General features: G+C 40.7%; 1 protein-coding gene across 23 annotated transcripts in view; it reads right to left on the bottom strand.

Annotated features, from left to right (window-relative positions):
• Window positions 1-6,287: 6,287 nt before the first annotated feature.
• Window positions 6,288-15,310, bottom strand: part of SLMAP (sarcolemma associated protein) — an 89,648-nt gene continuing 80,625 nt past the window's right edge. For 12 of the 23 annotated variants that reach the window (XM_084292852.1, XM_084292845.1, XM_084292862.1 and 9 more), the window contains 2 exons: window positions 13,801-13,890; window positions 6,288-12,774 (listed from right to left, as the gene is read on the bottom strand). In XM_084292852.1, coding sequence (XP_084148978.1) covers window positions 13,807-13,890 — 84 coding nt within the window. In that variant the 3' untranslated portion in view covers window positions 6,288-12,774; window positions 13,801-13,806. The remainder of the gene's footprint in view (window positions 12,775-13,800; window positions 13,891-15,310) is intronic. The other 11 variants (XM_084292841.1, XM_084292844.1, XM_084292861.1 and 8 more) reach the window with 1 other exon arrangement.

The raw sequence follows: 15,310 nt of genomic DNA, 5'->3' as shown, positions 1-15,310 counted from the left end.
AAAAAATAGTTTTTGCTAATAAATTACAGTTTGATTCACAAAGCTGATCTGGCTCAGGACACGGCATCTCTTCAACATGCAACGTGAAGATGAATCAGATGTAGCTCATAAGAACATCATTCTTAACATTTGCTCTTCCAGAACTATTTAAGGTTCCTGTTCTATAATAAAAGATGATGTCATTCTTAATAAATGTAATGGTGCTCAGACCAAACCTAGGAAACCAGTCTCTTTGCTCTAAGAGTTTAGAAACCACGTTAACTTTCTTATCAGGTAGGAGAGTGTAAAAACTGGCCATGGTATAAATAGAAACATAGATAAAGAGAAAAATGTGCAAAAGTAACTGAAAACACATACTTGACACATACTTCTTTTGTTCCTAGAAAACTGGCTAAGTCAAAAGTGATACAGTTCTCATTGCTCCCCCTCTGTCCATGTTAGGGAGATTAAACTTCCACACAGGAGAGCTGTAACTGAAAAGTATTGCCATTATTCTAAGCACAAATAGCTTTTTCTCTAATACCGAGCATGCATGTGGCCTCCCCTCTCCCCCCAGCTTACATTTTACGAGAGTTTGAACAGTCAGAGAAAACTCTCCTTCCACACGGTCAGGATGTTAAGATTTCAACCTCCTTGCAGCAGGAAAATAAAGTCATCTTCTTTGCAATGCCACCGCACTGAGCATACACACAGCACTTAAAGAGTAATGCATGAACTGATCTCTGCCATTGCTGAACACTGCAGTGATCCCGAAGCAGGTCTTGGTCCTGTCATGTCTGCAGATGCTCTGTTAAGGACTCCAGGGACATAGAGCAATTACTAGGGTTTGTTTCTGCTTTCCAGGAGCAGTTCTGTTTAGGAGAGAATAAAAAGGGATTATTTTTACCTTATCGTTTGGACTAAGAGGGTGTGAATCGAATATGTCTTCCCACAGGGATGCATCTAACAGCTAAGTGTTATAGTGCCACGTAACAGGGGGGTTTCTCACAGGTAGTGTACCCAGCCCTAGAGGCTAACAAGGGTGAAGAGTGGGGCCCAATTAGCAGCACAGCTGGGGGTTGCGTGGTCGATAACACTGCTGTGTTCAGGCCACACACTGAGGGCTGTCCAAAGTTCTTCTGGTTTGGAGTGGTTTGTTTGTTGGATTTGTTTTGCTTTAAGACTGTTATACTTGACATCTGATTCTGGTAAAAATAACAAACCATCTCATTTTACTTAACATCAAATTTACATTAAAACAGTACTGTAAACTGCATTGTCTGAATCTGTGGGACTGTAGGAAGTCTCTATAAGGCATTTTCCATTTGCATGTGTATAGAGAAGAAAACATTTAAGTGAAGATAATTTTTTCCATATATATTCTGTACCTTATTATATACAAGAGAGAACAAGACAAAACAAAATTAGAACAAAGATTCTTTGAAGTTTCCAAAGAATCTTTGCCGTAACCATAGGGATGGCCAAAGCAAAGCTCCACGGATGAAGCAACGGGTGAAGCAACAAATGCATCGAGCGCGTCTCACTCAGAGCACAGGATTTAGCCAACACAATACCCAGACCTCGCAGAGGACGTGCTGACACCAACATCCTATTTCCTACAGCAGAAGAGGTCGACAGGTCTTACCTTCTCCTGACGCAGTCACCCTTCATTGTGCCCCACAACAAAGCCTGGCTACGCCTGTCCCCATGATGGCCCCATACCAGGGGCACAGGGCACATGCACTGTGTGAGGTGACCGCCGCTACGCCTCACCCTATGCTTCCTGCAGCAGTGATGGCCGAGGCAAAAGCCTTTGCTCCCTGGAGACCACAGTGACTAGAAGGCGATCTCTAACTAAACACCCTGGAAGGGATCGCTACCTTCTTTGTTGTTCACCTGCTGGATGCTGTGAGCAAAGCTCCACGTAAAGCAGAAGGAGCCTGCATGCGGGCCCAGCCTCGGCCGCTCAGGCGGCGCTGAGTGGTGGTGACCTCGCAAGGGCAGTAGGAAACCCGGGCCCCAGCTGAATGCCAGGAAGGGGACAAGAATGGAGCAGGCTTCCCAAAAGGTTCAGCAGGCACAGAGCAGGAAGGCAGACGCTGTCTCCAGGGCCCCTCTCTCAGGCAGTGCTCTAAGCAGCACCATTGCCTTGCTGCCTCCGAAGCCGTGCCTCCCGCACGAGGCAGGCCAGCTCCCCACCATGCAGGCCGCTGGTGGCTGCAGGACATCCACCAGGCAGCAGCAACCCAGCACGGGAGGCAGCAGGACAGCAGGCAGGGACTGAGGACATGGGGGTGCTCCTCCAAGGCCGTGAGAGGGCTTCCCTCCTCTGATGCAAAACCCAGGAACACCCCTCTCCTTCCCAGGCCTGCTCGCCTCACCCTTCCCTTCCTGATGCCCCCCGTGCCTCTCTGCTGCGTGCTGTGAGAACTTTCCCCAAACACACAGTTTCTCCCCCATTTCCTTCCTCTCAAGACACCTGGAGCTTCCTCCTGCAGCAAAGCCTGCTGCCCCCCTGCAGTGACACCGTCCAAGCCTCGCTTCCCAGGCCCTCGGCTGGCTGTGACCTGGGAACAGCCACACCAACAGCACGGGGCTGCTGGGGCGGTGAACTCAGAGACAGCACGGCTAAGGATGTGAGGGCTTTTACATGCTGAAGATGACAGGTAGCTTATTTCAGCACAAATAGCCTGACATCCTCGAGGAAAAACAGAAGCAGGAACTACTGGCAAGGACTCTCTAAAGAAAGCTGTAGGGGAAGCGTTTTCCATCATGAAATGTGGGATAAAATGCGTTCGAAATTTCTGTTTTGACATCTCAAGCTGTTACGGGAAGCTTCTCGTTGAAGAGAGGCAGTTCTGCATGCAATAAGCAGTGCAGCACCGAAAGAAAATTCCTCTCCAGTTTCAATGCCAGTGTAAGAGTTATTGAGAGGCAGCCAATATATTTGGGGATGCTTTTTACACTGCCCATTGCAAACAAAGAGGTGCCTCAGCAGAGATCTGCAGACACAGCAATTACCATTAATATCGACTCCAACTGCACCCTTTCAACACAGTGGATTTTAAAAGCCTGAAATGCTTTCAGTTTTGCCTGAATCCATCCCATTAAAACAGAACTGAGAAGCACAAGGCTTCATTATGCTAAGACAGACTGCACAGGTGAGTTTTATACAGTGCCCTGCTACACCAAGCTGTTTCTGCTCTACTGTTCACTTGGTTCAAAAATACAGGTAAACACACAGCTTGGATGGCTGTTAGAATGTGTAGTTGTAAAATCGAAGTTGCATATGTACACTTAACACACAACTTGGACTCCAGCTGGGAGCCAGAAGGCAGACTACAGGATATTGAGATACAAAAGACCGTGCTTTCCACCAGAGTGTAAATGTTCAGAGCGCAATCACACGGGCATGGCTTAGGTCCAGTTCTCCCACCCTGGGCACTTGGACATGCTGGCACAGATGTAATCACATTTCCTGAATCAACCTTAGATCTCACTTCTCCAAACCCACCAGAACCCACATTTGCTCACTGAATCATCTTAACCTGCATGACTGCACAGAAAGGCACAGCCGGAACAGCCAGATGCAAGCAAGGCCGTTATACCTGCCCGTGTCTGTAGACAACCATGATACAAAGCAGGGACAGAAACAGCCACCACCAAGGAAGCGTGGTTGACTGGATGCTAAGGCCTCTCTAAATGCTGCACTTGGCTTGAGCTGCTTTTGAACAGGTGAGCTAACTGCATACAAGATTTGGATAGCAACAGACCTCAGAAGGATTATCTTTCAATTTTTCATGTTCCAAGAGACCTCTTTTCACTTTTTTTTTTTTTTTTTTCTCAGCTTGATTAGTCAGAACATGGAAGGGTGAAGCAGTGGTGTCCATAAGCAGCGTTAACAGGATGTGACTCCACCATGACTCATCAGCCTCTTCATCCTCAATTGGAGACGGCTGCTTGCACATGTATTACTATTACCTACGGTAATCCTCATCAAGACAAACATCTTTGCATGCTTGTCTCACAGGTAGCAACCTTCCCCTTAAACAGTTATAACTTGGTATTTTCACAGTATATTCACACCAAAAAGGACTGAAGACCTCCAATACGTGCTCAAAATCTAAAAAAAATAGCACAGCAGCTCCCCAATGAAACGTCCAAGCCATCAGGATCTAGCTAAACCTGAATCCCACTTATAGTACATGAAATAAAAAAAAGTTGACCTGTATAATTGCAGAATATAACTCATTACCCATTTATTTATTTATTTATTTATTTATTTATTTATTAGGTTTTCAAACTTACCATGCTTTAATATTCTTCAGTGAAATGGTTTTCATGGGAACTGGAAAACATTTACATTAAATGAACCAAATTAACACCACTGTTATATGAGTCTGTGTGTATATGAGTAGAGTTGAGATGCTTTTGAAAAAGACCTCTGCCAGTTCAACAGCTGCATCTTCCATCCTGATACACGTTTCATCAATGCTTCATCGATGAATTTCCTTGCACACCTAGGGGCGTTCAGTAGCAAGGACTCCCAGCAGACCCAGACCCACTTCCTGAGCAGATGCTGGATCCAATACATCTGATAAAGCAATTCAGTCCCACCAAAGAAATATCCCCAAAGCACTCTTTCTGATGCAATTATTCCAGTATTTGTTTCTTAATTACTCAGGAAAGCATCAGCTTGGGACAAATATATATTTTTACCACTCTCTCTAGTTTTGAAATGAGAAGCACCATTTAAGTCAAGATTTTTGTTGCTTTGCTATTAAAAATATTCTCCTGAACAGAGGAATGGATGTACTTGGGAACACCCTCGCTCACTGCATACACAGTGTAAAGTAATAATAATGGAGATTGTTAATCAGCTGTTATTGGCTAGGACATAATTGAGAACATATAAACATGATACTATGCAGCAGGTGCGTGATGGCAGCAACATGAAATTTACTGTTTAAACAGACTGATGAGAGCCCTTTACATCTGAACGTTTTGGAAACTAAGGAGGACTTATAACTCAGAGAAATCTCAGAGGAAGGACGTACGGACGTACTACTGTTGCAACACGTAGGGCCAGGACAGCAGAGATGCTGACACCTGGCCAACCAAAATCAGCAAGTGCAATGAAAATGACCATGAAGTTGCTGCAGGCTATGTGTTCACTTGCGTGCCATTGCAGTAAGTATGAAATGGGGAAAAAAAACCCTGAGCAATACATTTCTATTACAATGCCCAGCCACAGTCAGATCAGTTACATTCTGCTACACAGAAACTGCCAATGAGCTTGACTGCTATATACAATTGAAAAGAACCACTTTGATATCAAACCTAAGCAGTCTGTAATACTGATACTGAATTCTCAGGAACAAAAAAAAAATTATCACCATTTTCCACCCACAGCATTACTCAGAAAAAAAAACAAACACTAATTCAGTGTTTGTCGCCTTGGTCTAAGGATGAGTACTTTGCACTGGCATCTGGGAGATAGGCACCCAAGACAAAGTCACTGGCAGACAGAGTAATATCTGGTACCAACAACATCCACAAAAAGCAGTTAGATATGTTTAACACTATAGGCTTTTTTTCTTTAAAAGCCAACATCTAATGCACCTTGTAGAATGTTTTAATGTCAACTCAAAGTTTAACTTTTTAGAAAGAGAAACAGAATAGAGAGAAGCTAGCTAGGCTTTTACACCAGGACTTGTCAGGGCCTGGCGTGCAACCATACTAACTCAAATCCCAGCCTGGGCTGGATCCAAAGCACACAGCAAACACAGAGGAAACTTTCCCCCTCGCACGGCCACAGCTTGCTGAGAGCCACCTGCCTGCCCTCGGTGACTGCCCTTCTGAGGAGCCAGCACTGATCAGAGCTCTACAAGTACACAGGATTTACAGCACAGGTTAGCAGCTGTAGGCTTTTCGGTTTTCTTATAGGATGATCCGCGAACGACGTCCCCAAATCTGTGAAAGATGGCACTGAACAAACCAGGGCCGCACTCACACCGTGCACCAAGTACTGCCAGCCCATCTCGCCCTGGTTTTATGAACAAAAACAAGCACTGCTTGGAGCCCTGCTTTACCTTGGAGCAGGGGAAGAAACATTGTGTGTCTGTGAACCCCAGTTGTACCAAATAAACAGTTAAATAAATCCAAATTTATTTTAAAAGTACGTTTTAACTGGTTTCATTAACGAGTTGTCATCTGTTGCAATAAAGCAGCGCTGCATGTTACTGGGAAAATGTAGAGTGCTGAAATTTGGAGTTAGGCTGAATGAAAGACCATGTACAATACAAATCAACTTTCTGTTGTGTTGTAGATTTATTCTTGTAAATTTTACTGTTTATTCATCCCAAAAGACACATTGTATATTCGGAACATTTTAAATACGAGTTACTATATTCTTCAAGACAAGTATTGTTGCTGCATCAAACTGATGACACATCCAATAAAGTATTTTCCAGAGTAAGAACTCCTAACAAGAAATATAAATATAATATTGACATAATGGTTTGGCATGAAAAGATTAAAATAACTCCATTCCATACTGAAGCCCTTACATGAACACTCGTAGTGTGTGTGTGTGGTGATTCTAAGGGATTTCTATCAGAGGGTACTGAAACAAATACAAGCTAGATTTTGGATGAACTTTATTCCAATGGAACAGAACAATCACTTTTCTCTTGTTACTCATCAGGTCTGAGAAAATTACGTAAGCTTTGGTTTACCTTCATCAGATATGGTAAATAGAGAACATGCTTAGAGGCACACCTGCATTTTCAATATATCTCCTGACATAATGAAATAATTACATATAATGAAATAATTACATCTCCATACTAACCTTCCTTTGCATGGTTGCTAAACGCAAGCAATTGTGATCTATTTTCCCACACGCAAGCGCAATCTCAAAGAGCAGTTATACACATGCACACATATCCTTGGTGCATTAGAAGTGTTACATTGCCAGCACTGGAAATAATGCTCAGACAGTCTCTGTAGGTTGAAAAATTTAGTCACATGAATAATTTGGAATTAGAAATGCCTTTGAGAGGCAAGTGGCAGTAAGAGGCAGCAATATAGCTAGGAGAAAAGGAAAAGATGTATGGTCTTGAGAAAACTGAAAACTTGGGAAAACTGTTTCAGCTCTAATCGAATCACCTAGTAATCTATGGGAAGCAATCAGTACAGAATGCCAGAACATAGAATAATTTATAACTATCAAAGCATTTTTTTTAAATAAAATTCTTTTTTTTTTTTCTTAAAGTGAATTTATTGGTGTTACTATACCAAGAATTCTGTAAGTCACTTGACAGCCCAATATAAATGATTGCTACACTACTAGCACTGCTACTAATAATCCAGATTAAGAAACAGCTGACATTGCAAAAACAAAGTGAAGTAATCATTGTGTGTTTTCTCTACTGTCCTGCAGAGATCTGGGATTTGGCTCACTACCATTCAACATTTTTTGATCAATAATGTAGAAAAGCTTTAACAGTCATTGCTATTAAAACCTGAAAGAAAAAAAAAAAAAAAGACAAACCAAACAAAAAATAGCAAAAACAAAAGAACACTGACGATGGTGAACAGTAATGGGAACAGCTTTCTGTCTTGCGCTGCCCACTTACAGCAGTTACTGCTGAACAATCCTGCAGTCAGATACCACGCGGCTGGAGCGATGTGAGGAATGCACGGATTTGATTCGCAAGATTAAAATCCAAATGTTAGAGAAGCCAGTGAATACCAGAAAGGTCCTAGGGATCTGGTAGGCAGCCAAACAGGATTATCAGAGTGGGATACAAAACGTATTATTTATCCCGTGTTAGTAAGGTTGTCACTGTAAGAGCATTTTCTGTTCTGGCATCCCCTCCAAAAAAATAACGCTCACACAATTAGAAATAATTTTAGAAGCTGACAACAAAAATTAGAGGAATGAAGAAAAAAAAATAAGAAACTCAATCCATTCACATAAAATAATATTAGAAGGTATTTTTAGAAAATTAGGTATTTATTTAAATGGAATTTTGATCATGGTGTGTCAAATGTCTGGATCAGGACAACACTTGCAGTAGCAAAACATCCTCTAAAAGAGATGCACTGAAATCTAACAGCTGGGAGCCCAAACCAGATGAATTCAAGCATTTTTTTTTTTTTTAATAACAAGAGTACAGTAATTGCTCAAGTAACTTACCTAGAGAAGTGACCAACTCTTTCCCTGAAGTTCTTAAATCAATATTTCTTTCTAAAATATGTGCTGTAATGCAGCACATATTGACATTATGTTTCTGATATTAAAATCAGTGAAGTTTTGTGACTGCAATACCCAGAGCAGTAATCAGATGTGAATTCCCTCCACCTTTGAATGAATGGAAATTTGAGTCTCTAATGGCCATTACCACTGAAACTTTTGTTTCAACTGCTAATTTGCCTTCTACTTCTAATTTGCCAAGCCAAATCTGATAATATGGTAGCAGTTCTTAAAGCAGTAATGGGTGCAAATCCTCTCCAAACAGAAGAACCTGGCTCTATGGGCAAACCTTTTACTAGTTTGAATACTTACTAATTTGAACTAGCTGGCACAAAATAAAAACCTAAGGAAGCAGGAAGGACTGGGAGACACATACTGCAGCCTGATTCCTGCCAGAGGAAGATGGACAGAGGGACAGAAGAAAGGAAGGAAGGGATTGTGCGTCCAGAAGTGCACAGAGGGACTGGGAACATCAAGGCACCTGGATCTGAGGAATTCAGAGCAGTTGTTTGCTAGAAACAAATCACCCTTAGAACAGATTCAGAGGTATGTGCTTGGAAGACGGAAGGGGAGGGAGAATATGGCTTCTAATTCTTTCCTATGACCTACTGATATTTTAAAGAAAACTCTTGAGACAAGTTGCCAAGGGCAGATGAAAAACCAGAGGGGATAAAAGGCCCCAGGGGGAAACCAGCCAACTCGTTGCAGAGCTAGTGTGAGCTACAGCAGCTTCCCGAAAGCCCCTGGGGTTGGGGTGACCCGGTGTTTTAAAGCACTCGGGTGCTGCTGGTGGAATGAATCGGCAGGGCATTTACCACAGAGAAGACTGAAGCTGAAGAAATGACTCTTGCAAACGACAGAGCCACACAGATTAAGGCAGGAGACATTCAAAATGTAAAGCACGCTGAAAATTTGAACAGATGATATACTTCAGAAAACTTAATTTAAAAAATTTAAGAATATACCCTCAAAATATACCTTCGCCTCAGCTATCAGTCATTTGACACTAAATCTCCCTAAGACTGTTTTATGAGAAAACTGCAGTATATTGTGCAGGCTCACAACTCTCTATTTAGCACCAAAACATCCAGAGAGTCTGGAAGAAGGGTCAGGAAGACTCTGGAAGAACACCTTTAGTTCAGCTGTAAGGAACAGCAAAGTTACAGTACATTTTTTATGTTGTACACCAAAGGCCTGTTGCTGTAGTAGTCCCCAGGAAGGCGGAATTGCTATTAGAACTTAAAAATAATAGTAATAATAAAAAAAAGTGCCTCATCAAGACACCAGAGAAAAACTGAAGAAGTATTCGGACATTTTATTATGATAAATTTTCCAAATTGAACTAGTAACCAATAAAATAACTCTCAGATGTATTTTCCTAGTATGAGAAACCTTTTTAAAACCTCAGAGTTTGGTTCAAGCTCAGAGCACTCATTTTACAAGTAGACTCAGAGCATCTTAAATGCTTGTGAAAAGCTGTTCTTGTTGCAGGAATTCCAAGGCTTAGCTAATCAAGCCTCAAAACTAAAAAGAAAAAAAAAAATCTGAATGTAAAAGAGCACAGATATTTACCATAAACAAACACAATGAAAACCAGCTGAAAAGAGAGGTTTGTGGACAGGCTGCTTACAAAACTTCACTTGCTGCTTTAGTGTCAACGCGCTGGAGAACAGTAACTTCCCATTCCCCAGCCCTTCTCCAGGGATTCTCAGGGAGTGAACTGTGCTGATTCCTGATCATTTTGAACATGCAAATGTCAAGAACTCCTGGGAAAGGCCTGGTATTAGGGAAACACAGGTATAATTGTAAGCATGAGCACCCATGCAATGTGTACTATGCATCTGTGTATGCAATGTAAATATGCACACATGCACGTAATTAATCTTTCTCCTTTAATACAGCCATGTTGGGTCTCAAATTTCAGCTCTCTGATGCACTAAAGATTTCTGAAAACACAACATTTGTCTTTAATACAAAACCAGGCCTACGTCACAGGCAGCACTGCTCAGTATGGGGCACCCGTTGGCAGTGGGGGCCCCCAACCGATGTGGGTCCAAAGGAACTCAGCCCCTTCCCCGCTGTGAGCCACGAGGGACCCCTGCTCCTGGCCTCTGCTCCACCTCCTCACACCATGTCTACATGCTACCCGCAGGGAGGAGGGAAGAGGATCAGTTGGAAAAGTGGCTGAAAGGGACAACCGGGGAGTGCAGGATGCTAAGGAACAGAGGCAGCATCAGGCTCCCTTCCCCCAGAAGGGCTTTCCATATCCACAGCCACTGCTCCTGCGATCTCATGACCTCTGCCACAGGCGCAATCCAGCTTTCAGCTGTAAAAACTTTATTATTTTCTCCCCGGCAAGAACGCTCCCAAGTTCTTCATGGCCCTCTCCTCCCCCCTTTCTTTCTGAAAGCCACAGACAGGAGAGAGATCAGCTAGACAAAAACCAGTGCAAATGTGAAATACAACGTAAAAAAAAAAGTCTTTTGATATTACTGAACATGCTGCAGACATTGTGCCTAGTAATCGTGGCAACATCTAGCACAAAAGAAACTTAGCATGAGTATTGTTTTCAAATGAGATTCAACTCAAACATGCATAGGGAGAGTAAAGTTATTTTATTAAATCATGCACATCACGTGTGTTAGTGCAAATAGTTTAATCTGTACTCCAGAAATTCTATTGTATTTTTATATCTTTACAAAATAGATTTAAAACAATTATTTACTTTAAAAAATGTAATTCTGAAGTTAAGCATTTCAGAACAATATTTGCAATAACCTATATACAAGAGGTACTGAGTACCACTGGCATACGAGTGTTCTGTGGTTGGGTGGCCTCCTGCAACTGAAAATGATGAAATGAATGAACTAAATGACAATATTTTCTACAAGTCACTTGCGGACTTATTTCCATAACTAATAATCCTCCCAAGAGCAAATCCCATGTAACTTAAGATAGACCCTTTGATTAAAGGACAATGACCCTCAAAACTTTACAAGGTAAATTATATACTAAATTTCTATTTAAATATTTAAACTACCTGTTGATTGCCATAGAATTGTTTAAAGCCAATTCAAATGTTGAGATTATCTCCCTATGTTGAAGCTTTCTTTAGCAGAGCCATTTTACTTTACCATTCTTTAGCATATTATTTAAGTCTTTAATAAACTTTTTTGACAGAACTGTTGAGCTGAACAAGACAACTAGAGTCTACATTTAATTCAGCACTAACTACAGTGATTCCCACCAAAAGTCAGCAAAAAGCAATAGGCATAGTACTTGGATAAGGAAAATAAACTTTGTAATGGGGACCACTGCATCGTACTTACAGCCATGGGATGAGGATGCACAAAATTCTACTACCAAATTAAAATCATATTCACCTGACAATACATTACCAGGAATATGATTCCAATTTTGTAGTATTTTATGTATCTTAGATTTTTTTTCAGCTAATCACACTGTTGCAGTTCTCTTAATGAAGTTATGTCAATAAAAGCTTAATTAAAGAGTTTATCCAGCTCGTAAGAAAGTATCAAATGACTGAAAAAATAAATCGATACAATGTGATATGTGAGAAAGTATTCATACTTTTAAAGAACGCACCTCTTTAAATATATGAAATTTAATAAATTACATTCAAACTAAAGTTAACGTGAGTTGAACCACTGCACTATGTCCATCAAATGACCAAGTGTTTGCTCCCAGAAATACCTTAGCTCACTCAAGAACACACACATGCTTATACTCGCACACGCGCACACTAAATACTCTAGGCTGGTCTCCACCATCAGTATCTCTATCTCTTTAAGGCTGGACATGAATTGTGTTTATTCCCCAAAAGTCATTAATAAAGCAATCCTTATCAAAGAAAAATATGTTTCCTTCAAAAGGCGTGATAAGAGAAGTTTTCGTAAGTCTTGTTCCCAACAGCTCAGTGACTAACAGCAAGTAAAATGATATACTAGTTTTAAAAAAAAAAAAAAAATCATACTGAAAGGCACTGAGCACACTGCATCCGTTTTCCAAGTATCTGCAAGGTTACTTGGCTTGGGTGTCCAAATCAGAAATGTTGTTTTCCTTTTAAATCTGGCAATCAGATTCTAAAGCACGTGTCTGCAAACCTAGCTATTATAAATAATTTGGTACCAAGAAGCCTACTTTAGGCCACCATTATAGTATTCAGAATCCCAACATACTAATTTAAAACTTGCATGAAATTGTAAGCAAAAATATTGCTCACAGTATGATGAATCACAATTTTATTCCCTCTTTATAGACAGATACATTTTATACAGTTTAAAGCAAATGACCCTACTGCTGTTCTCACGCGGAGCTGTGCTGTATTAAGAGGTAAAAAGGAAGAGAATTAATCTGTTTTCCCTCAGTATATGAATGTTGCCAGCTTCTAAAGGGAGGACGGTGTATGGATTCAACAACAGTTCTCATGGAGAAGCTCTGGTTAGGCCTGGGTACAGCACCACGGCTGTTACAGCAACCAAAGCTGCCATCACAGGCATCCAAGGCCATTGTCTCTGTGTGGAAAGAAAAAAAAAATCAATATCATATTTGTTCTAATTCACACTAATCAGTTTACCCCATGGTTCCTGAAAGTCCTGAGTACCTGTTGATAGGCATCTCTAAAATGTTACCCACGAGCCCTACTGCAGGCTAGTCCTGACTTGGAGGGGCACAGTGACCCACGTTGCTCTGGCCAAGGGAGTTCCACAGCTCTTCATGACTGAAGGTCGCCAGGAGAACCAGTTCTGTATTTTCAGCTTCGTTACCGTACACACCTCAAAGAAATCTGCTATTAAACACGTGAGGGCTTAAGATGTTTAAAACATCACTTGTGCGAAGCCATCGCTAGCCAGGTGTACGTAGTACTGACATCTTTAACTTGGCTTTTGAAGGTTCAAACCCAGATCTCTGAAGTTAGTTCATAACAGATCCTAACAAAATCATTTCCAACGGACTGTCACAACATTTTATGACGACAATAAGAGAAGGACACACTGGGAGACGTTAGAGGAAATGCAAGCTGAGAGGTCAGAATACAAACCAACCACCTATTTCGCATCTTGGTTTTATCCCATCTTCTTCACAGCCATAGTGAGAAAAATAAGGGTTTACAGCCAGAGAGGAATTTCTTAGTCCGTAAATAAGAACTGAAGCTTGTTGATTTTTATTATTATTTAGAGGCAAACTCTTCATTTTTTCACAGTTAATTAAGCAATTAAGCTTTCTTCCAGGCCCTAGCATCACAGCATTGTGCAAAAGGTAGCCCATTTGCTAAAGACAAACTGAGACCAAGTTAGAAGAGGCACATTCAGAACCAGTTAGAATGGAAGTCATTGTTAGAATTAAAGAAATCAGACAGATGTTAAGTGATTAGTTGATCGCTCAGCTCATCAGTATCGACAGAATGGCAATATTAAATGAAGGGTTTGCTTCAGGTAAAGGCATACCTGTGAGCATTTCACCATGCACTATTTTATACAGAAATGGCACATACAGGTGAGAGGGACAAACATACATCGACTGAACAGTAGTGCTTGTACCTTTCGCTACCACAATGGGCCGTAACACCAATACAGGAAAGCCAGGATTAGGCCGATGAATACGGCTGGGACGGGTTGTAATATGGAAGGCTAAAGAAGGGAAGGGATATTAAAAATCACTTTGTGCTATAAATCAATCAGGTAAAGATGATTTAGAGAGGGGAAAATAAGTCAGTGAGCTTTGTTTTAAATGAAATGTATTAAAGACATCTAACACAATACAGCATTATCTAATCTGGTATACAAAGTTAGTACACCATTCTACTCAAATGAATGGGAATGTTTAAAAATAAAGGGAAGGAGGCAGAAAATGTTCTAAGAAACTTCATCTCAACTTGGAATTTGCCTGTATCTTAATTCTATTTTTTGTTTTGCTTTTTGTTTTTCTTTTCTGTGTGATAGGAAATCCAAACCGGATTTCTTAAGGGAGAAAGACTCATACCAGATATTAAATTTTTCAGCTGCTTCTTCATTCCACCTTTCTCATTTTCCATCACCAGCCTCCAGGAAAAACAATCTTGTTGATGAATTAGTTACAACTATGTCCACAGGCAAACCCAGTAGTTCAGACATTTTTGTAAGGTTATAACATTCAGCACCAAGGTACTATGAACCAGGGAAGTATATTTCTGTTAGAGACACCACAAAGATCAGCATCTCTGGCAGGGCATCAGCCTTGTGAGCAAATGCAATTCTAAAAATTGATCCAATGATGCAGCTGGGCCAAACTACCAGCTAGCAAGACTTCAGGGTTCATTTAGCTGATGGTTTTATTAGATTCTGCATATTTTCTCAATTATTTTCAGTTAACTGTAAACTACTTCACATGTTGGATATACAGCCTCTATTCTTAAAATGATAAACTAGAAGCAAAAATGGACCTAATTTCTTTTTCAGCTGTCCTTGGAAGACATCTGCTTTCTCTGCATCTTAGCCTATATATTTGTGCACACACACAGACACACAAAGGTTAAGTTCAAACCATGCTTTGTATTTTCTTAACTTTTTTGTGCTGAAGCCACCCTGATTTTGTTCAGCCAAATAAATACATGATCAATTCAAGTCTGAAGTCTTCTAAAACATTGTGATTGAAGAATAGAATCTCACAAATCATGTGCAACTCTTAAAGTAATTTCCATGCAGTATTATTTTTTTTTGTCATTGGTGCCACAAATCACAGTGCCATCTTCCCACAGAAAGCACATTGGTAGAAATAATCACAGCAGTGTTCAAAAAAGCGCCAAAAGTTTAAGTCAACCAGAGCAGCTAATGTTCTCAAACCATTCACATAAATAAATCCATCGTATGAAGCGCATCAGGAAATAATCAGTGACTTAATCAGTGACTACAAACATGCAAGCACAAGTAGTATACCACACTGCTAAGCGGTTCAGAACACAAAGCTTTTTTTTTTTTTTTTTTTAGTAAAAAACTTCATCCTTCCTAAAGGGAAAGGATAAAAACTTGGTATTTAAATGATATTCTAAATGGAATAGAGAAGCCTTCTCTT

Source organism: Netta rufina, assembly GCF_964035555.1.
Source record: "Netta rufina genome assembly, chromosome: 10".
Classification (NCBI taxonomy): Eukaryota; Metazoa; Chordata; class Aves; order Anseriformes; family Anatidae; genus Netta; species Netta rufina.
The sequence above is the reverse complement of the archived record's forward strand: the minus strand, read 5'-3'. Positions and strand labels throughout refer to the sequence as shown.